The sequence below is a fragment of the Papilio machaon genome, chromosome W, assembly GCF_912999745.1.
Source record: "Papilio machaon chromosome W, ilPapMach1.1, whole genome shotgun sequence".
Taxonomy (NCBI): domain Eukaryota; kingdom Metazoa; phylum Arthropoda; class Insecta; order Lepidoptera; family Papilionidae; genus Papilio; species Papilio machaon.
The window spans coordinates 2,176,014-2,199,313 of NC_060015.1; the positions used below are offsets into that span (position 1 = coordinate 2,176,014).

At 39.4% G+C, this 23,300-nt stretch overlaps 1 protein-coding gene across 1 annotated transcript; it reads left to right on the plus strand.

Moving 5' to 3' along the window:
• The first annotated feature begins 763 nt into the window (after nucleotides 1-763).
• On the plus strand, nucleotides 764-6,131 carry LOC123723170. The gene is made up of 2 exons (XM_045685733.1): nucleotides 764-2,258; nucleotides 5,267-6,131. The coding sequence occupies exons 1-2, from the start codon at nucleotides 947-949 to the stop codon at nucleotides 5,344-5,346; spliced, it is 1,392 nt and encodes a 463-aa protein (XP_045541689.1). The 5' UTR covers nucleotides 764-946; the 3' UTR covers nucleotides 5,347-6,131.
• Nucleotides 6,132-23,300: the final 17,169 nt, after the last annotated feature.

Here is a 23,300-nt window from a genome sequence, read left to right on the forward strand (position 1 = left end):
CAAACACATTTCTTATTTATCAGTCTCTGAACTCAAACATGCACATAATTTTATCATTCAAACATCACAACATCAGTCATTCCCAAAAGAAATTAGCGAATTACAAAATGCTCAGAATAATAACACACAGTCAGATCACATAAGCACACAAATTATACACATTTACTTCTAGCCCTATCAGAAACTTAAATCCTTTCTTAGATGAAAATAATTTGTTAAGAGTGGGAGGGCGCATTCAGCACTCGGACATACCATATAGTCAGGCGCACCCTATTATATTAGCTGCTAAAAACCACATAACTGAATTAATTGTACGTCATTATCATCTCAAATTACTTCATGCGGGAGTTCAAAACACATTATACAACATAAGGCTCACTTACTGGCCAATACATGGTAGACATGAAGTTAAAAAATGTATTCACACATGTGTAAGATGTACTAGGTACAGAGGAACAGTCTGTGGACAACAAATGTCAAACCTACCAACTCCTAGGGTTACGTTAACTCGTGTTTTCACGCACGTAGGAATAGATTTTAGTGGTGCTGTATCCATCAGAAACACTATGGCTAGAAACTGCAGATATTTAAAAGGATATATTTGTTTATTTGTGTGTTTGGCTACTAGAGCAATTCATTTAGAATTAGTGACAGACCTGTCATCTCAAGCTTTTATATGTGCTTTAAAGAGGTTTATATTTAGACGAGGATTGCCTACTTGTTTGTATACAGATAATGCAACGAATTTCAAGGGTGCTGATGTAAACTTTTTACTTGAAACTATCAGCCATAAGCTAATGTCATTGTCAATCAGTTTTTGTTAGTGTCTTTGTCAATGTATGTAATGTAACCAAAATATATAACTGTTAATTTTAGCTTATTAAAACCTTATATTCATTAAAGGTTTTGTCTTATTTCAATTTAATAAGCTAAAAAAAAAAAAAACATGGACAAATATCTTCGCCCTGAAAGGTTTGATATCGACCCGTCGGATAGCTCTGGTACGAGAGCTTGGATACACTGGCGTAAGACTTTCGAAAACTTCATTTCCGTGCAGAAACCGACCGCTCCAGAAACAGATGCACAGTCGGTTCCTCCGCCAGAAAAATGGGACTGCATAAAGTTTCAGCTTTTAGTAAATCATATATCACCAAATATCTATACATATATAAGCGAAGCTACGAACTACGAAGAAGCGATCACTATTCTGCAAAAACTGTATGTAAAACCAAAAAATCTGATTTTTGCTAGACACATGTTAGCAACTAGGAAACAACGACCAGAAGAAAGTATTGATACATATTTACAAGCTTTGAAACTACTTTCAAAAGATTGTGACTTTGCGACTGTTGATGCAGAAACAAACAAAAACGATAGCGTGCGTGATGCTTTCATATCCGGCATATCATCGCATAAAATCAGACAAAGGCTTTTAGAAAACTTAACTCTAACACTTGATCAAGCTTACAACCAAGCACTCTCTCTCGAAACTGCAGAGATCAACTCCCAAAGCTTCAATACTCTGTCTTTAAATGTTGTTTCCCCAAAAGAACCAACATTAGTCTGTCCAAAACCACAAACTAAGCACGACGAGACCTGCTCTTCTGTTAATAATCCTCGACGTCGAAAATGTTTCTTTTGTGGGGGACAAATACATCCTCGTAAGAACTGCCCTGCATTTGAAAAGACTTGTCAGCTCTGCAACAAGAAGGGGCACATTGCCACTGTTTGCAGAAGCTCTTCTAAACCTATAAATTCTATGGTAGAAAGGACTGAAGATCTTTCCGCTTGTATCACTGCAGCATCACCTTCTTCATTACGTAAAGCTACTGTACCCACTTATATTCGAGGAATAAGAGCAGAAGCACTTCTCGATACCGGTAGCTCCATCAGTTTTATAAATGACAGTTTTGCAAGACTATGCGGGTTCAAAAGAAAATCCTGCAATCAGACTATTTCTATGGCCTCTCTTAATCATACTTCACAAGTAGAAGGTCAAACTTTGCAAACTCTGAAAATCGGAAATCATACATATGATAACGTGAATCTTCTTATCGTGAAAAATCTTTGTGCTGACATAATTATCGGCCATGACGTCCTCGAAGAACATTCATCGCTAGAGTTCTCTTTCGGTGGGCCAAAACATCCACTTCAAGTATGTAACGTGGCTGAAGCATCAGTACCAGCTGTACCGCTTTTTGCGAATGTATCTCCCAACTGTAAACCTATTGCTATTAAATCTCGAAGGCACAGTAAAGAGGATAGTGAATTTATTACAGAGGAAATCAGAAATCTTATAGCAGAAGGGGTGATTGAAGAAAGTAAATCACCATGGAGGGCCCAAGTCCTAATAACAAAAAGCAAAACTCATAGAAAACGCCTTGTGATTGATTACTCTCAGACAATTAATCGTTTCACGGAACTCGACGCGTACCCTTTACCAAACATTGAGGACTTAGTTTCGAAAGTGGCAAAGAATACATTTTTCAGCCTAATAGACCTGAAAAGCGCATACCATCAAGTACCTATACTACCCGAAGAAAGGAAATTTACCGCTTTTGAAGCGCTGGGAAATTTGTACCAATTCAGGCGTATTCCTTTTGGAGTAACAAATGGTGTTTCGAGCTTCCAACGAACAATCGATTGGATTATAAGAAAAGAGAAGCTTCAAAACACATATGCGTATCTTGATGATATAACTATTTGTGGCCGTACTCTTGAAGAACACGATCATAACTTAGAAAGTTTTGTGAATGCCGCAAAGAAATACGGTTTAACACTGAATATACAAAAATGTAAATTTTCTCAAGAGTCAATAAATATTCTAGGCTATAATATTCAAAACCACATAATCAAACCTGACAGTGAGCGACTCGAGCCACTGATTAATTTGCCTCCACCAAGCGATTTACCGACCTTAAGAAGGACACTCGGCATGTTCGCACATTATTCTAAGTGGATTCCAAACTTTTCTGAACGGATCCACTCACTTGCTAATACGACAAATTTTCCGCTCACAAGCGAGCAAATTAAATGTTTCGAAGGCCTGAAAAATGATATCGCAAAGTCTTCTATACATGCAATTAATGAAAAAATACCTTTTACAGTCGAAACTGACGCATCTGACCATTCTATTGCGGCAGTACTCGCGCAAGATTGTAGACCTGTAGCTTTCTTCTCGAGAACTTTGACTCAAAGCGAACGAAACCATTCAGCTATAGAGAAAGAAGCCTACGCGATCGTTGAATCTTTGAAGAAATGGAGACATTTCCTTATTGGTAGACACTTTAAGTTGGTAACTGATCAACGCTCGGTTTCTTTTATGTTTAATATGAAACATTCAAGTAAGATAAAGAATGAAAAGATTCAAAGATGGCGACTGGAACTTGCTGCTTTCAAATACGATATTATATACAGGCCGGGGAAAGAGAACTATGCTGCTGATGCACTATCCCGAATTTGTGCCACTGTAGAAACACGTACTGCAAAACTTTTCTCGCTGCATGAGGCTCTTTGTCACCCAGGAGTAACGAGAATGTTTCACTGGGTTCGCTCTAAAAACCTACCGTATTCCATTGAAGAAATCAGAACAATGACAAAATCTTGTCGAGCCTGCTCTGAAGTAAAACCTAGATTCTTCCGAAATACCTTTGATGACCAGAGGAAACTTGTTAAAGCGACGGCTGCTTTTGAACGCCTTAGCATTCCACTGCAGTCGTGAAGGGATGGACAAACTTGATCATAACGTCTTTGATCAAGAATGTCCAGTACGGAGAAGATGGGATGCAATAGCGCGAACCGCCATTACGTATTGCTGAAGTTGTCCCGAGCAATCAAGGCCCATGGAGTAAAAGCGACGGGAAAATCCAAAGGACCGAAAGCGGTGCGAAGCTGAAAAAAGTACACAAAAAGGTCACAAATGCGGGGTGGCATGCTGATCTATGCCACCAAGCACTCGTGGAGAGCGACCTCATATGGTTCGCGACATTCGCATCGACAACGGTTCCGGAGGAGAATACCGAAGCCATATATGACAAAAACTATGTGACGAGTCAACGGTCCGAAGGCGATGTGGAGGATATCAAGGCACATAAGAACATAGTAAATGGGGGGTGGCATGCTTATCTATGCCACCAAACACTTACGGAGAGCGGCCTCGTATGGTCAGCGCCACCCACATTGTCTTCGGCTCCTGAGAGAGAAAACGAAAACGGACATGTTAGGGGCACCACAAACAGCATTTATCTGGACTATCAATGGCCCGAGAGCGGCGTTGAAGAAAACGAGGCAAACAACAATGTAACAAATGGGGGGCGACATGCTTATCTATGTCGCCAAGCATTTGCGGAGAGCGGCCTCGCATGGTCTGCGCTATCAACGTCGCTTTTGGTTCCGGAGAGAAAAAACGGAATCAGATGTGCTACGGACACCATAAGCAGCATTAAATGGAGAGGACAACGGATTGAGAGGGGAGTGGATGGAAATGGGGAATACAAAAAAGTAACAAAAGAGGGGTGGCGTGCCTATCTATGCCACCAACCACAAACGGAGGGCGGCCTCTTATGGACCGCGTCGTCTATACCTTTCCCGGATCCGGGTAAATCTACTGGAATTAAAATTAACAAAGGAAAAGTCAGTAGTATAAATGAAAGAAAAATAAAAAATGTACATACCATCTTCTCAATCAAGCAAAAGAACACAGCAGCCATCCAGCGGAAACCTGAAAAATGCAAGAAAACAATATTTAGGTCAATAGGGTCTATCATATTAGGAAATTGTAAAATAATGGTGCAAATATTGCGGCAAAAACGGCCAAGTACCAGTGCGGCTTCCTTGAGAGTATGTCCTCATACTCAGAGTAAAGCCGCACATTGCAGCAATATTTGCACCATTATTTAGTACTAAATTTACACACTTTAGAATTATTTAATAAAATGTAATAAAATAAAAAGTTAATAAAGTCTCCGACCCATAAATATGTCGGGGGATTACGGGGAAAAAAAAAAAAAAAAAAAAAAAAAAAAAAAAAAAAAAAAAAAAAAAAAAAAAAACTCCTTAGCATAGATTTTAAAGGACCAGTTCCAACAAACAATAATAACAAATTCATACTTACCGTAATTGACGAATTTTCACGATTCCCGTTTGCTTTCCCATGCTCAGATGTAAGCTCGAAAACAGTGATCAAACACCTTAACAACTTGTTCATGATATTCGGCATGCCTTCTTACGTACATTCAGATCGCGGAACTGCGTTTCTTTCTGCCGAAGTACAGGAATTTTTACATGTTCGAGGTATTGCCACTAGTAGAACTACAGCTTATAACCCTCAAGGTAACGGTCAAGTAGAAAAATTGAATTCTACACTTTGGAGAACGATTCTTTTGGCGCTGAAGACGAAGAATCTTTCGGTAGAAAATTGGGAGCAAGTATTACCACAAGCCTTACATTCAATTCGATCATTACTTTGTACAGCCATAAATTGCACTCCACATGAAAGAATGTTTAGACACCCACGAAGATCTACTAACGGCACTTCTGTTCCATCGTGGCTTACAAATTCTGGACAAGTCTTGATGAAGAAATTTAATCGTACAAATAAATATCAGCCATTAGTAGAAGAGGTTGAATTGATACACAGTAATCCTGATTTTTCATACATTCGGTTCCCAGATGGCCGAGAAACAACGGTGTCGAATCGTCATCTAGCACCATTGGGTTCAGAAGGGGTAGATCTGCGAATAGATAATGAACACACTACTGATTATCATAATGTCGCAGAACCACTTCCGGAAACAGAGGACCAAAACTTGGAGATTCCTTCATCTAATGAAACGGGACCTGTGGAACTTGATAATAGCAGAGAGCTAGAGACCGAGTTACCATCATCACCACCGTCGGAGCCAACACTTCGTAGATCTGACCGCGTCCGTAAAACACCAGAATTTTTAAAAGATTATGTTTTAAAATAGTGCGGGAGAATGATGTAAACTTTTTACTTGAAACTATCAGCCATAAGCTAATGTCATTGTCAATCAGTTTTTGTTAGTGTCTTTGTCAATGTATGTAATGTAACCAAAATATATAACTGTTAATTTTAGCTTATTAAAACCTTATATTCATTAAAGGTTTTGTCTTATTTCAGGTGCAAAATCTGAACTTTATGATCTCTATAAAATGTTTAAAAATGACAAATGTTATAGTGAAATAACCGATTTTTGTGCTTCCAATAACATAGAGTTCAAATTTACTATACCATTAGCTAGCCATATGGGTGGTATTTACGAAGCAGGTATAAAATCTGTTAAGTCACTACTTAAGAGATATTTGTTTACTACTAAGTTAACATATGAATTACTTTACACTGTATTAGTGCAGATAGAAGAAATATTAAATTCCAGACCTTTGTATCCTATCACTGATTTGCCAAATGATTTAACTTGTCTAACACCGGCTCATTTTATCATAGGTACAGCTATAACAGACTTACCTGAGCCTAATTTACTAGAAATAAATGAGTCTAGACTTAATATTTACAAAAGAATAATACTTTTAAAACAGAGATTTTGGAAACAATTCTATTTCAGTTATTTATCAGAGTTACAAACTAGAAACAAGTGGTTAAAGATTCATAATAATTTAAATATTGGAGATTTAGTGATAATTAAAGATGAAGTTACTCCCCCCACATTTTGGCCTCTAGGCAGGGTAATTTCTACCAAAATGAATAAAACGGATGGTCTTATCAGGTCAGTTGTTATCCGTACTTCTAAAGGAGACTATGCTAGACCTATTCATAAGTTAATTTTGTTACCTACTAAGACTTAAATTTAAATCTACTTAGAAGCTACTTTAATTTTTTTGTTACTTAGTTACTAGTGTTATGTTATGATTACTAATTCTATTTGTTCGGTACAGTTGCACTGTAGTTCGCTACCTTTGAATTTGGCGGTTTTAATTGTTAGAGAAGGTAGGTCGACTCATTTTTATTCTCCCGCACAAGCGGGTAGTTAGAAATCCCTTTCCGCTACCGACGGGCGCGGGGCCTGCGGGGGGCTTGTGCGGGGAAAGAGTGAGTCGACAGAACGCATCGTGGCAGCATAAAAAGTGGTCGGCAGTTGGATAGCTCATCGGACGTGTCTTATATTTAGCGTACAGGGTCGCTAAGTTTACGGTTCCGCGTTCGGTTCGGTAAAGGACGCGTCTATAGGGCGCTTACGGGAAGCGGTGCATCGGGTGCATCAGGAGTGCAGCATTGCTGGCGCCTTTAGACTGTATGACAGTGACTTACTTGACTCGACTGACACCGACAGAGTAACCAGGCACCTGCAGGCGGTGAACGGGGCATCGAGTAGGTGAGTGCCAGTTCATATATTTACAATATTACGCCAGGCCTTGTGATACGTAGTCTAAGGCAGGTTGTGCCGCGGGACCCGAACCCGTCGTGTACGGCACAATTCGATGGTAGCAGAGCGTGGTTAGGTTAACACGTAGGTTATAACCGCGTGGTTATATTCGGGTTACGTGTTTTTCGGGTACGTATTTGCATTGCTTGGCAAAATATTGTAACGTCCTTCTCGCGCGGAATATAACGGAATATAACGGAATACAACGGAATACAGAATATTATAACATATTACGTCGTACAATATTAGGTTTTTAATCGGGTCGTTTACGTTACATTTTTTATTGTACGATTGCTACGTAATATTAATCGGCCATTAGGGTTCCGTTTGTTGATTTCTTATAGTTTAGATTATTTCATTTGGGGTTCTTTCATAATAGTTTTATATTAAATTGAGTAATTTCACGGTTTTTTCTAGTATATTTAAATAAGAGCTTTTTTACGTAACGGTTTTTTTTGTAGTTTATGTTACGGTGCATAATATAATTTGGTGTTTTTTTTAATTTGTTTTTTTTTTTTTTAATATTACGGTTAATAATTTAATTTAGTATTTTTTTTTTCTTTTGGTAGTTTTTATGTTATCGTCGATAATTTAAGTTGGTCGGTTTTCATTACGGTTGTTTTTTTTTTATTAGGTAATTCTTTGTAACGGGTTTCATACATTTGGTTAAGGCGAGAATTATCTACCCACCATTTAGATTTTTTTTTCCTTTAACGACCATTTGTAGTAAGCGGTTTCTGGAAGCATCGATAATTTTCTACCTTCGATTTTATTTATTTTTATTTTTTGAAATTTTATTTTATTAATTATGGCCGGCAAATATACCGCTAGGATAACAGGCGTGCTGAGATGGCTCGGCTCAGCGGTTTTGAATATTTCTAGGCCGGACCGTGCGCAAGCCCTTATGGCTAGATATCAGGTTCTAGACGATCAAATGGCGGATCTATATGCGGCGTACCGTGGCATTCTAGAGTTAGGTTTAGAAGCGGATGCCATGGCGAAGATTAATGCTGACATTGATCAGGCCGACGACCTGGCTGATCAAATTATTCAGGCTGTCGGTTCCCTTAAGGAGTCAAGCGCTGCTGACGCGCGCGTTACTGCGGAGTCGGAGGCGTCATCAGCGCTCATGAGTAGATTGCCGCTGCTCGATTTGCCACAATTTAACGGTGACTTGGAACAGTGGGTTGCTTTTAACAATTTATTTGAAAGCATTGTTCACAGTCGTAGGGATTTGACCCCTGCTCAGAAGCTTGCCTATTTGTTGGCGTCGTTAACGGGAGAGGCCAAGGGCCTCGTCCAACATTTAGGTCTTGTTGACGGTAATTATGAAATCGCCCGTGACTTACTCAATCGTAGGTATCAGAATGTTCGGCGATTAGCGGATAGTCACGTTGCTGCTATCCTAGGCCTACCTAGGATTTCGGTTACGCAGTCGTTGCGCACACGGCTTCTTAACCCGTTGTTAATAGCGGTCAACGGTCTCAAGGGTTTGGATTTACCTGTCTCCACGTGGTCGTTTTTATTATTGCACATAATTCTTTCCAAATTACCATACGATTTACAACATAGATTTGAACTGGAATACGGCGGGGACTCCGCCACTCATCTTCCCAGCTTTGACAACCTAATTTTATTCCTGGAGGATGAGTGTCGTCGATCGGAGAATGTTCCCCCTCCCCCTTCGGGGCCTCCCGTAGTTGCTCCTAGAGCGAGGCCCGCGGGTAACGAACACCGTCCACTGGTTTGGGCGCGTAATAGGCCACGCATGTTTAACGCAGCGGTACGACAGGCACAGGACGTTCACTGCAGTTATTGTCGGGATACAGGACACGGTGTTACGGGTTGCCCCAAGTTCCGGGAACTACGTTGGCAAGCTCGGCGCGGTATTGCTCTCCAACGGTTTTGGTGTTATTGCTGCTTGGGGGACCACCTTGTCTCGCACTGCCGGTCAACTCGTGCGTGCGGTCAGTGTGGAGGTAGGCATCATCTCCTGCTGTGTGGGAACCGCAACGGCTCGCACTCGCCAAACACTCGGGGACTTGTAACTTCCCCTGTTCGTAGTAAAAATGCAGGGGAGCAGTGGTCTGGAGCTATGCAGCGGACATCAGGTCGCCGTGATGTTAGGTCTCCACCACGGCTTAGGGCAAACAGCGGACGGCAATGTGTTCAGGGTTCACCAACGAGCACGGGCAGGGGGGCGCGTGACTCCTGCAGCGCCCCTCAAGCTGCGGCAGAGGAGCCTTGTACGGGCGGCGCTCGCTCGCCACTTCACTTCATGGACTGGCCTCGGTTGGAGCGACGCCGGCCGCATCAATCGGATCATCAGGTGGTAAGTGATCAGGATCGGATTTCCTCACCGCGACTTATTAACAATCATTCTCCGGAACGTTAATTCGTTCCTGTCTATTCCATCGCAATGCATCTCATCGCTTAGTACGGTTTCACTGTCCACCGCTCAGGTTCGCGTCGGTTCTCTTCGGAGTAAACAGGTAACCACGCGCGCGGTTTTGGACTCGGGTTCATAGGGATGCATTGTTTAAATACGGTCGGTGGAACATTTACGGTCGCGGATCGATCGGGTACGGATTACGGATTTATTCGCGGAACAGGTAATGCGAATTGGATGGTTACATGGATTTTATTAGGCCACTTGGTGGTAAAGCGAGCAGTGGCAACTCTCCCCAAGCTTGTTTAATTTTGGGTTTCTAATTACGGTTTTAGACGCAGCCAGATATCGTCTGGCTGGGGCGGGGGACTGTTCGGTACAGTTGCACTGTAGTTCGCTACCTTTGAATTTGGCGGTTTTAATTGTTAGAGAAGGTAGGTCGACTCATTTTTATTCTCCCGCACAAGCGGGTAGTTAGAAATCCCTTTCCGCTACGGACGGGCGCGGGGCCTGCGGGGGGCTTGTGCGGGGAAAGAGTGAGTCGACAGAACGCATCGTGGTAGCATAAAAAGTGGTCGGCAGTTGGATAGCTCATCGGACGTGTCTTATATTTAGCGTACAGGGTCGCTAAGTTTACGGTTCCGCGTTCGGTTCGGTAAAGGACGCGTCTATAGGGCGCTTACGGGAAGCGGTGCATCGGGTGCATCAGGAGTGCAGCATTGCTGGCGCCTTTAGACTGTATGACAGTGACTTACTTGACTCGACTGACACCGACAGAGTAACCAGGCACCTGCAGGCGGTGAACGGGGCATCGAGTAGGTGAGTGCCAGTTCATATATTTACAATATTACGCCAGGCCTTGTGATACGTAGTCTAAGGCAGGTTGTGCCGCGGGACCCGAACCCGTCGTGTACGGCACACTATTATTATAATTGATTTGCTAAAAAAGTGTAAAGGATACTTACCTTGTGTGTACATCATACTTACCTTGTTAACTATTAATACTATTACTTAAATAATGTAACTACTAGATTCTATTGTGTTATTTTAGAGTTATATAATCTCACTATTTGTAAAAATGGCGAGAATGTTACGAATTGATTCGTTAATCTTTGACACTTCATACTCTTTGTCGATGCTTTCTGTTCGCGTGCCCTTCTCTTCCCTTTTCAACTTCTGTTACAACAGACAACAGTGTAAAAACGTGTTACAAATAAATTAATTACAAGATCCAGACTTTTATTCAAGAATCTAATGTTAAAACATAACACAATGTATTTTGTTTAGGCCAAACACAGTTGCTTGGTTGTAATGGTTTATTTTGGAATTAACAAAGTTGCAAAAAGACAAATTATACGGTGCGCGTATGCATCGGCAGCCGGTTGAGATTTTGAGTGACGTTTCTTCACCCGCACGCCGCTCCGCCCGCTTATAGGGTTGCCCGCATCTCGGGCGCGAACATCCTCCCCGGGTTGAACACCTTTGTTCAAAGAAGCAGTGTGATGGGCCCACGGCTGTGAAGAAACAGATGTAAGTGGTTGTAATGGAAGAGTTGTGGTAGCAGAGTGACGAGAAGGTTCTAGTCCAAGGGAAGAGGATAAATGTTTTTTTTTTTTTTTTTTTTTTTTTTTTTTTTTTTTTTTTTTTTTGTTTTTTTTGGTTGTAATGGTTTATTTTGGAATTAACAAAGTTGCAAAAAGACAAATTATACGGTGCGCGTATGCATAAGCAGCCGGTTGAGATTTTGAGTGACGTTTCTTTTTCCCGCACGCCATCCCGTCCGCTTACTCCTCTCTCATCTGATCCCACTGACCTCTCTGCTCTTACTCCTTCTCATTTCTTAATCGGACGAACTCTCTTATCTGTTACCTTATCCACAGGTTACAAACATGAAGGTCGAGCATTTGCAGCGTTATCAAAGAATCACTCATATAAAGCAGCATTTTTGGAAGCGGTTTTCTAAAGAATACGTCTCTTTACTTCAAACAAAAACTAAATGGTTCCATTCAACAGGACAACTATCTGTCGGAACTCTTGTATTATTGAAGGAAGCAGGTCAACCTCCTCTACTGTGGCCATTGGGACGAGTCACCAAAATTTATCCTGGCGTCGATGGAGGCTCAAGAGTGGCAGAACTAAAGATGAAAGGAAAAACTGTTCTACGGAGCTACAAAAACATCTGTCCTCTTCCCTTGGACTAGAACCTTCTCGTCACTCTGATACCACAACTCTTCCATTACAACCACTTTCATCTGTTTATTCACAGCTGTGGGCCCATCACACTGCTTCTTTGAACAAAGGTGTTCAACCCGGGGAGGATGTTCGCGCCCGAGATGCGGGCAACACTATAAGCGGGCGGAGCGGCGTGCGGGGAAAAGAAACGTCACTCAAAATCTCAACCGGCTGCCGATGCATACGCGCACCGTATAATTTGTCTTTTTGCAACTTTGTAATCCGAAAATAAACCATTAAAACCAAGCAACTGTGTTTGGCCTAAACAAATGATGAGAGAGGGGTACGCGGACGGGAATTCAAAACGGCTTCAAATTGAGTTAGACAAGTTGTAAGTTCCTCATATGTAAAGTTAGTCATTTGAATCAAGCGCCTTAAATGGTATTTGGTAGAACGAACCGCTGCTTCAGCAATTCCGTTAAAATGGGGAGAATATGGAGGGGCAAAGGAAAATTGAATGCCCTGCTGAGCAACCTCTGAAGGCAGGTTTGAAGTCTGTAAAAATTGTTCCAACTCCTTGGAAACACCAACAAAGTTCGTAGCGTTGTCTGACAGAATGGACTGAGGTTTGCCCCGACGAGCCACAAAACGGTTCAAAGCTGACATGTAGCCTTCCTTGGTCAGATCTGTAACAAGCTCGATATGCACAGCCTTGACTGCAAGGCAAACAAAAATACACACGTATGATTTTATAAGCTTACAACCTCGCCCTTTCCGGTCAGCTATCAGTATTGGTCCGGCATAGTCGACACTGCAATGTAAAAATGGAAATTCTAAGTTAGTACGAGAAATTGGTAATTGTCCCATGACAGGTTGTATAGTTGTATTTTTATATCTGAAACATCTTAAACATTTTTTTACGATTACTCTAGAAAGCTTTCTGCCCCCTAAGGGCCAATATAATTGACGAATATTTGCTAAAAGCAGTTGAGGCCCTGCGTGCAATAAATCTAGATGGTATTTTTGAAATAATATTTTAGTGACGTGATGTTTACTACACAGCAAAATAGGATGTTTTATATTATATTCGTAAGGTGAGTTTTCAAGCCTTCCGCCTACACGTATGATACCGTCATTGTCCATGAACGGACTCAACGACGCAAGTCTATTCTTACGAGGTAACGATTTACCCCTTTATAGCAAGACATATTCATCGGGAAACATATCAATTTGGGCATTCTGCATTACGACCTTAAAGGCCTGATCTAATTCGTCCTTCGTAGGTAAACCGATTCTTTTGTTATTTTTGTTTTTAAGGTTATACACAAAACGTTGAACATATGACATTACTCTTACAAGACGATTGAAGTTAGAAAATTTATTAATTAACGATCGAAACACCGACTCGTGATTTAAATTGGCCGTAGTTAATAGTTGTGATTCGTTGTAATGGTAAGTAGATTCCGAAGATGGCATTTTTGGCCAATCATTTTCGGACTTTACCAAAAACTCAGGTCCTGACCACCACAACGTACATTCCCCAATGTTATTAGCCTTCACGCCTCGTGATACTAAATCGGCAGGATTGTCTTCAGACGAAACGTATCTCCACGAATGGTCAGCAGTACTCTCTTGTATTTCATGAACGCGGTTGCGCACAAACGGATCTAATGAATGCGATGGCATAGATAACCAGCGTAAAACAATAGTTGAATCGCACCAAAAATAACACCTTGTAATTGGTAAATGGAGAGCATTTATGATCTTTACGTATAGTCTAGTTCCTAGTAATGCCCCACAAAGCTCTAACCGTGGAATAGTTGTAGGCTTGATCGGTGCTACGCGATTTTTAGATATTAATAATCTAACCTTTACTTGATTTTGCTCATCTATCGAACGCACGTAAACACAAGACCCGTACGCCTGTTCCGAGGCATCTGTAAAAATATGAAGCTCATATAAACACGCTTTATCAGACAACACCCAACGAGGAATCTTTAAATTATTAAGATGTAATAGAGAGCTTGAGAAGGATGTCCAAAGTGTTTTTATTTTGTCTGGTACTTGTTCATCCCAATCAGACTTTATCAACCAAAGACCTTGTAATAAAATTTTGCCTTCAACAACACACGACCTACAAGACCTAAAGGGTCGAAAATTTGACTAATTACTGACAACATAATACGTTTCGTTACCTGCTTGTTCAAGTCTATATTAACAGAGAAAGAAAGATAATCTGAATTGCATAACCAAAATAAACCTAAGGTTTTATGCGGCGTATCTTTATTTTCTGCGAAGTTTAAACTATCCTCACAGCTTGAAACACCTAAAATCTGGGCCAATACCTCCGGGCTATTGGATTTCCATTTACGAAGATGAAATTTCGCCGAAGATAAAATAGAACGTACTTCCATACTTAATTGCACTACCTGTGGTATGGTGTCGCCGCCACTAAGGTAGTCGTCCACATAGAAGTCTTGTAAAATTGACCGTTTAATTTGTTCATTCGACGCGCTTGACGCTAGGCTGCTTAGACACTTTGTGGCCAAATAAGGAGCTGACGCGGTGCCATAAGTTACCGTATTAAGTTTGTATGTTTTGAGCGGTAACTTATGGTTCTCCCTAAAAATTATTTGTTGTAGACTGCGTTGGTTAGGTGTAACATTAATAGCTCTATACATTTTTTCAATGTCCGCGGATATGACATACTTATGTTGCCGAAAACGCAACAAAATCGAAAGAAGATCGTCTTGTATAGTGGGTCCTACCATTTGGATGTCGTTGAATGATAGCCCGGACGAGGTTGGAGCAGATCCATCAAAAACTACACGAAATTTTGTTGTTGTACTAGCATCATTAATGACTCCATGGTGCGGCAAAAAGTATTCGATATTAGACTCTGCTTCAGAAGTATTACGCGTATTGTTTTCAGTCATATGACCCAAACGTTCGTATTCCTGCATAAATGCTATATATCGTTCTTTGAAGACAGGATTACGTTGTAATCGACGTTCCAATGATAAAAAACGGCGTTGCGCCATTTCATATGACTCACCTAAGACATTAGTATTATTTTTTAATGGTATCGTTACAACAAATCGACCGTCTTCGTCACGGATAGTATTCAAGTTAAAGCTTTCCTCACAAGCTCGTTCTTCACTAGACAGGGCATGGCTCGAAGCGACGGAATCGAGTTCCCAAAACCTTTTCAAATTTTTGTCAAGATCTCTAATCGACAAATTACAAGAATGCGTAAAATTTGATGTTGTCTGTATTGGTAGTTGGCCTGTAACAATCCAACCTAATTTTGATTCAACTAACTTAGGTTTGTTTTTGCCTAGGTTAATTGATTTAGTACATATAACATCCCAGAAAACTTCAGCCCCGACGAGAATGTCGATTACTGACGGTATGTTGAACGAAGGGTCAGCTAGATGTAGATCTGAGGGCAACGAAAGTTGACTGATGTCTATAATAGTAGAAGGGAGTATTTTAGTTATCTCCGGTAAAATATAACATTCTATATTCGCTTTATACCTACGACATTGGGACTCGATTGTTAAGTTGCAAGCTTGTGGACTAGTTAACGATTGATTATTAATGCCATTAATTTCAGAACTTACGGAACGTGTAGATAATTTTAGTTTACTGCAAAGCGACTGCGTTATAAAATTTGCCGTACTGCCGTTATCGAGTAGAAGCCGTGCGTCCATGCTGTTGCCGTTGTCGTCAATCACTTTCACCATAGCTGTGGACAGTAAAACATGCGTAGAAGTAGTAAGTTGTATAGGAGCATTACTCGACAAAACGATATTATTTTCTTTGGCGAAAGCAATGGATGATGATGAATGATGAATAGGCAACGCAACACTAGAACTACTAGGCATTGGGTCTTGAAATGAAGTAGGCTTTGACTCTTCGGTGTGCAAAAGCGTATTATGTTTACTATTGCAATATTTACAATGCGTTAATCTACATCGCTTAGTACCATGTCCGGGACGCAAACAGTTAAAACATATTTTTAACTCTTTCGCCTTATTTAATCTTTCTTCAACCGTTAAACTACGAAAATGTTCACATGTAAACAAAAGATGATTTTTTGAACATAAAGGACATGACAATTTATAAGATTTAATGTTGTTATGTTTTGATTGTTCTAAGGAACGATTATTATTATTTATGTTAGATGCTATTATATAACTGTTATTTTTCGAAATTGTTTTATTTACATTTGTATTCTGTTTATTTTCAATTGTTTCCAATAAATCAGCTTTGTTACTAATAAAATCGCAAAATTGTTGTAAAGAAGGCGGTTTCGATAAGCCATTACGATATTCTTCCCAATGTCTACCGGTTACTACGTCTAATTTGTTTGACATTATGTAAACTACAAGCGTATCCCAATATTGCGTCGGCTCGTTCAATGTTTTTAACGCTCGAATATTTTTATTAATTGTATCAAGCAAACGACGTAAACAAAGACTCGATTCTTTGACAACCTGTTCAACATTGAACAATGCCTGCACGTGATTATGCACTAATAGACGACTATTGTCATATCGATCACATAGCAATTGCCACGCCATTAAATAGTTGTCGCCTTTAAAATCTATGTTCGTAATAATGTCGAGTGCCGCACCCGAGAGCGAGGCGCGTAAATAGTGGAATTTGCTTATGTTATCGATAGAAGCACTACTATGAATTAATGATAAAAATGTATCCCTATACTCAAGCCAGCACTGATAACTACCATGAAAGCGAGGTAAATCAATTTTAGGTAAGCGAATAAAATTGTGTTGGAATGATTCACCTGCTTGTTTGCATATCGAACCTGCAACAGAGCGGCCGTCATCTGCTGCACCATCTCTGCACAGCAGATTGCGCGCTTGCGCCATCAGCGCGTAATAACGCTCTTCGAATTTTGAACGTTCCTCGTATTCGTCCTCTGGCTTGTCGGAACACACCCCAATCTCCACCTGTAATTCATCGAATTGATCGTATAATGCCTCGTATTTATTTAATCGACATTGTAATTCATGTTGAAGTTCGGAGATTATGCCGGAAGCGCCAATTGAGCTAATATAATTGGAGAAATTTGTAAGCTTGGCTTTCATGCCACTACGTTTGCGAATTAAAACATCTAGCTGGGCCATTGTTGAATTAAAAGGAAAAAATTATCGATAAGAATTACGAAAAAAAAAGAAAAAAAGTGGGTACTTCACTATACGGTAATTAGGCGCTCGTAAATGCATAAGCGTGAGATTGAACAATTAACACAATAGGAAGCCAATTATAGAGGATTTAGAAGGGAAAATATGGAACGAACTCACTTTATCTTCCCCTGTCCACACGGTACTTCCTTTGTCTTGATGTCTGAAGTTTGACTCCGGCGGCCGTTGAGCCGATGTCGCGATAATTTGCTGCACTTCGTTCGCTCCAAACGTATTAAATGAGTGGACTGTATTTTCGTTGTTGATTGTTGAGGCTCGATGGACCATTTGTTTAGGCCAAACACAGTTGCTTGGTTGTAATGGTTTATTTTGGAATTAACAAAGTTGCAAAAAGACAAATTATACGGTGCGCGTATGCATCGGCAGCCGGTTGAGATTTTGAGTGACGTTTCTTTTCCCCGCACGCCGCTCCGCCCGCTTATAGTGTTGCCCGCATCTCGGGCGCGAACAATTTCTTTTTGAAAGTAAATAGATTGAATGCAGTTTATAATTTTTATTAATGCAAAATTTAATTCTGTTGGATTGACTGTATCAGGACTAACATTACTGAGAACTTCTTTTGATTGAGATTTAACAGTTATACTCTTTTTGCAATTGTTAAAAAATCTGTATATGTAAGCAATGATGCGCTGCATTTTTGAAATACTTGATCAAGTGTCTAGAATAGGAAGCTTACTTTCTTGAGCATGACATCCAACCACAGTGCTTTCCGGCTCCAAATTATTATTGTTAGTTTTTGCAAAGTTATCATTATTTTGACAAGAAAATTCAGATTTAGTTAAAAAATCTGGGCCATGCCACCATAGGGTGTTCGATTCTAAGCTTTGAGGGTCTAATCCGCGCGACAAGCAGTCTGCAGGGTTCTCCAGTCTAGGCACATGATGCCAGTCAACAGTTAAAGTAAGTAAATTTATTTTATTGACTCTATTTTTAATAAACGGTTCAAGTTTATTTATTTTTTGTGCCTGTATCCATGCTAAAGCCACCATTGAGTGGCATGTATTTATTTATTTTCAAAATGTTGGTGACTCTAGAAATCAATTCAGATAACAGTAAAGCGCTGCACAGCTCTAGTTTGGGTATAGTCAATTTATTATTTTGGGGAGCAACTCTTTGATTTGGCACACAATAAATTAACATGTACAGTTTTCCCATGAGTGACTCTAGCATAGATACAGCAGCCATAGGCTGTTTGAGAGGCATCACAAAAACCTACAATAGATACATCTGTGGCATTGATAAATAATACATTTCGATCAATGAATATGGGTGGCATGTTATATAAGCTTTTATAAAATTCACACCATTTTTTATGTAGTTCTTCACTCAAAATGTCATCCCAGCCTATCTTGAGCTGCCATAACGCTTGCATAAAAAGCTTAGCTTTGATTATTATAGGCGCAATCAAACCTAATGGATCAAAAATGCGACCAATGTATTTTAAAACTTGACGTTTTGACCATGAAATATCATTATTATCTGGCTGACAAATACTAACTTTAAATTTATCTGTTTGCACATTATAAGAAATACCTAGAGCTTTGATGTAAGCTGTCTCTTTGCTATTCATGCTTGAAATGAAGTTACTGGTAGTTTCAGTAACTGTGGCAACAGGTTGCAGAGTAGACATACCTCCCGCAATTATAAATCCAAATCTGGTATTTTGTAATGATAGCCCATTACTTAACCTAATATTTTCAGGAATGAGCACATTAAAAAATATGTCAGCCGCTAACAATAATGATATTTCACCAGGTATATTATACTGATCATCAGCCATGGTCACCCTTGGTATAAATCCACCCAAGTCTAATCTGTATTGGGGCAGCATTGAAGTAATTTTTTCTACTACCGAGCAGTTAACACTTTGAGAGAATGAATTATCAACATTTGATGATATATTTACTACAACAGGCTCGGACACAGGGCTGTTTTGCTGTCCTAGTGTTTTGACATTCAACCTTTTTGTAAAGGATTTAACATTTAATTCATTTTTTAATTCCTTTGTTATGAATGAAGTCTGACTTCCACTGTCTAGAAGCCCTCTGGCAATCACAAAGGAGCCGTCAGCTTTCGCAATTTTGACCTTGACAGTAGGCAGCAAAACGACCCCCTGGTTCGGGCTTGGCACATAGGCAGCATTTACAGAGACCTCACTTATATGTAGAAGTGAGTTATGCTCAGATGATTTACATTCAGAGCATTTAAATCTAAATTTACATTTATTTTTATGTGGGTTCAGACATATTTGACACAAAGATTTATCTTTTGTGAAGCTGATGCGTTGCTGCACATCTAACATTTTAAACTTAGCGCAGTTAAATAGCTTATGATTTTTGTTGTTACAATACCTGCATGCTGGAACACTGCCTTCGGTCTTGCTTACAGCTACCAGGCTTACAAGTTTTCCTCCCTTCCTTGCAGACTGCTTTGTTTCGACTCGTCCACTTTCTTCAAGACTCGCAGCCCTTCTCACTAAGAAGTTCAAGAAGTCCGAAATGCTAGGAAGCTTCATCTTCTCCCTTTCCATGTGATAAGCTCTGGCAGAGTACTGGTCGACCTTGCGGAGAAGAATAGGTAGCAGCAGCATGTCCCACGACTCCACGGGCTGGTCCATATTTTTCAGTGCTCCTATCTGTTGCTTGATGCTTGAAACGAACTCATGTATATTGGATGCCGTCCCTTTTTGCATGGCAGGATAGTCCAGGATCGCGTTCACATGGCTCGTAATAAGCACGCATGGGTTATCGTAACGCTCCTTCAATAATCGCAGTGCTTCTTGGTATGACGTATCTGTGAGCGGCAAGCTTTCGATCAGCGCTAATGCTTCGTTTTTAAGGTGACTTCTCAGATAGTATAGCTTTTGAACTGGCGCCAGTGAATCGCCATTACCTACAACGGCTGCGAAAAGTTGGATGAATGGTACATAGTTTGTAATGTCTTCCCCGGAAAAACATGGTATTTCGATGTTTGGAAGCTTATTTGTCTTCATCAGTTTTGGTGTGCTTTCGGATGGACATTATGGAGCTCACCGTTTCATACAAGTGGTAATATCGATCTTCTAAATCTTCTTCCACATGTTTGTCGGAAATTAAACATATTTCCATTTGTAATTGTTGGAACACCGCAAGTGTTTCAAACAGCGCCTTCAGGCGTGTTTGCATCGTTGCAACTTTTGCCGGCGTCATGCTTCCTTTATTTGCTTCGACGTATGCCTCGAATTTTTTAAAGGACGCTTTGCATTGCCCTGCGCGTGCGCGCAATTTTCTTAAAGCCTCGTTTTCCTCTATTTCCGGCATTTTCGATGGACCAAATGAGAGATGCAATTGGATTAATTTTATTTCAATAAAACTCCATTTGTTTGGCTCTCCATGTTTAATGTATTTCGATGCAACAACAATGACATTTTTACAGACAGATAATTGACAGATTAAAATTTTTATTTGACAGATGGATTTCGTTCAAAAATATTTGTTTGTTATAAACACCCTTGTTTCTCTCTTCCAATAACTTTGGTTGTAGAGCTTTTCTTTTTTCCAGAACCTCCTTCGAATAGTCTTCCGTAATGTAAACGTCCTTTAAACTCTTCTTGTTTCGCAATATCTCGTCCTTTTTCCACCTACTTACGAAAGAACAAAGGACTGGTCTTGGTTTATCACCTACTCTTATTTTGCTTCCAATGCGGTGAATTTTCACTTCGAACTTTTCAATGGTAAGATTTAGGTCGTTTTTGATTTTCTATTCTACCTGCTGAAATAGTTCTAAAGCTGAATTTTCCTTCTCTTCTAAGCCGAAAATAATTATGTTGAAAGAAAGAAAGAAAGAAAGAAAAAACATTTATTGCCACACACAAAAAAAAATATAAAATCAAAAAAAAGAAAAACAGACACATAAAAGGCACAAAGTGTGGCAAAAGGGAGCCAGCTCAGCGAAGCAGGGACAGACTAAACTGCCCCTGCGCTGGTTTTCAGCTGGCACCTTCATAAAAAATAATAGTAATAATTAAAAATAATAAATAAAAAAAAAAAATAATAATAAATAAATAAAGTTATATATAAACATTGAAATGGTCCAAGTCAATTTAATTGTTTAAAATTACAATGTTTTCAATGCAACATTTTACAAATTGTATTCAGTTCAAGTAACTGAGTAAGTAGTGTTGTGTGTTTGTTTTTATACCTTCAGCTATGTTTTGATTAATATAGAAAAGTAAAGAAATAACTGAATAGACTAATTTAAGATTAAAAATTAAAAGTTAGACAACTAAGTGCTAGATTTTTGAATAGAAAGTAACCATGACCTTAATTTAAATTTAAAAGAATTGAAGGAGATTGTTGTTATTTCTCTTTTCTGTTTTCATATAATCAATTTCTTTTTCCAGATTTTCTATTTTTAGTTTCAATTCCATGTTTTCTTTGACTAAAGGACTTATTTTTTCCTCTATTTTATCCATTATGGTGGTTGTTATAGATTCCGCCAATTTTGTGTTTTGCTCGTGCATCTCAATTTTTATTTTTTCCAATAAAGTTTTAAATTGGGCTTCCATTTTAACTTTTTGCGTGATCAGGAACGTAATTGATAGAAATTGGTAGATATATATTATTTTTTATGGCAACACTGATGTTGTTGTGTCAGGCTGTCACTCACTCACTATCAATTGTCAAAGTCAATTAACCATGATTGATTAATTCTATCTAACCTTATTTTCGCAGTTTGTTTTTGTTGAATATTTCTTGAATTTCGGTTTTCAACCTTGGATTTTTGCAATTAACACTTCGCGATGTTTATTAAGTTGTTTAAAACAGAGTTTACAATGAAATACACGTGATAACTAATATTTTTAAATGTTTTGTGCTGGACTAAAATATTGCGTGTTGACAGTTATGAGGCCGGAAACGGAAACCATACAACTGGTATAATGTAAATTAACTGATCAATGACCAGAGTCAAAAGAGTCCATACCAGCGCTATTGTCCTTGTAAAGCAGCCTCAAAAATTCTCCCTTCTCAGTGGAGTTGGTGGAGTTAGTACTAAGTAAAACACTGAGGTATAGTACAGCGAAGACAAATTTAATTAAATCATGAAGTGAGGTCAATCCACCTCTGCGAATCTTTACACCGCGATCTATAAAAACGATGCACGCCATCTATCGTTCAACTAACAACTAATATTAAATGATAACATTGGACATTCCGCCCACCATGGACATACTATGTCCATCACTTACAGTACAAAAATGCAATATACATATAAAACTTAAACATGTTACAGCAAGAAAAAATAACAAAACAATTTCACTAAAAATACTCTTTAACATATACTTATGGTTTCTTAATCAACCGCCCACCGTCTACAAAGGTGGGTTTTAATTTTGTACTTAGGCTATACAGAGTAAAGTTCGTATACAAAATAAAATAAAAAATAAACAATAGAAAGTATTCATAAACACAATAAATGTATGGACACAACTTATCCATATTGACTTACGAGGTAACTGCTAACACAATCAATTTTGACACAGGTCTTTTAATCTCGTTATTTTTATATCTCAATGTTACGACACGTGTAAGATTGTCCAAACCTGGATGTTTATCTACAATAACTCCGAACATCCATCTGCTAGGTGGAAGTCCATCCTCCTTCACCAAAACAATATCTCCAATGTTAGGCTCGGGAATACAATGAGCCCACTTGTACCTATTTTGCAGCTGACTTAAATATTCTAAAGACCACCTACGCCAAAAATCTTGAAGCATCCGTTGTGTTAGTTGCCATCTTTTAAGACTACTAATATTAGAACCTTCGTAATTGAATTCAGGGACGGTTACAAGCGGTTCACCTACCAGAAAATGACCTGGTGTCAACGGAGCTGCATCTTCTGGGTTACTCGAAATTCTTGAAATAGGTCTCGAGTTCAGACAACATTCAATCTGACATAGCACAGTTGTCATTTCTTCGAATGTCAAAGTGCTATTGCCTATGACTCGCTTCAAGTGGTGTTTAGTTGATTTTACACCCGCCTCCCTCAACCCTCCAAAGTTTGGAGCGTGAGGAGGTATGAAGTGCCAATTGGTGCCATTCGTTACGAGAAAGTCAACTATTTCT

What these genes read in the sequence shown, in the direction of transcription:
- LOC123723170 (XM_045685733.1), top strand. Translation starts at nt 947, where the DNA reads ATGGACAAATATCTTCGCCCTGAAAGGTTTGATATCGACCCGTCGGAT. An exon ending in ATCTCGAAGGCACAGTAAAG is followed by an intron (nt 2,259 to 5,266) that starts AGGATAGTGAAT and finishes TCTTTCTGCCGA; the next exon opens with AGTACAGGAATTTTTACATG.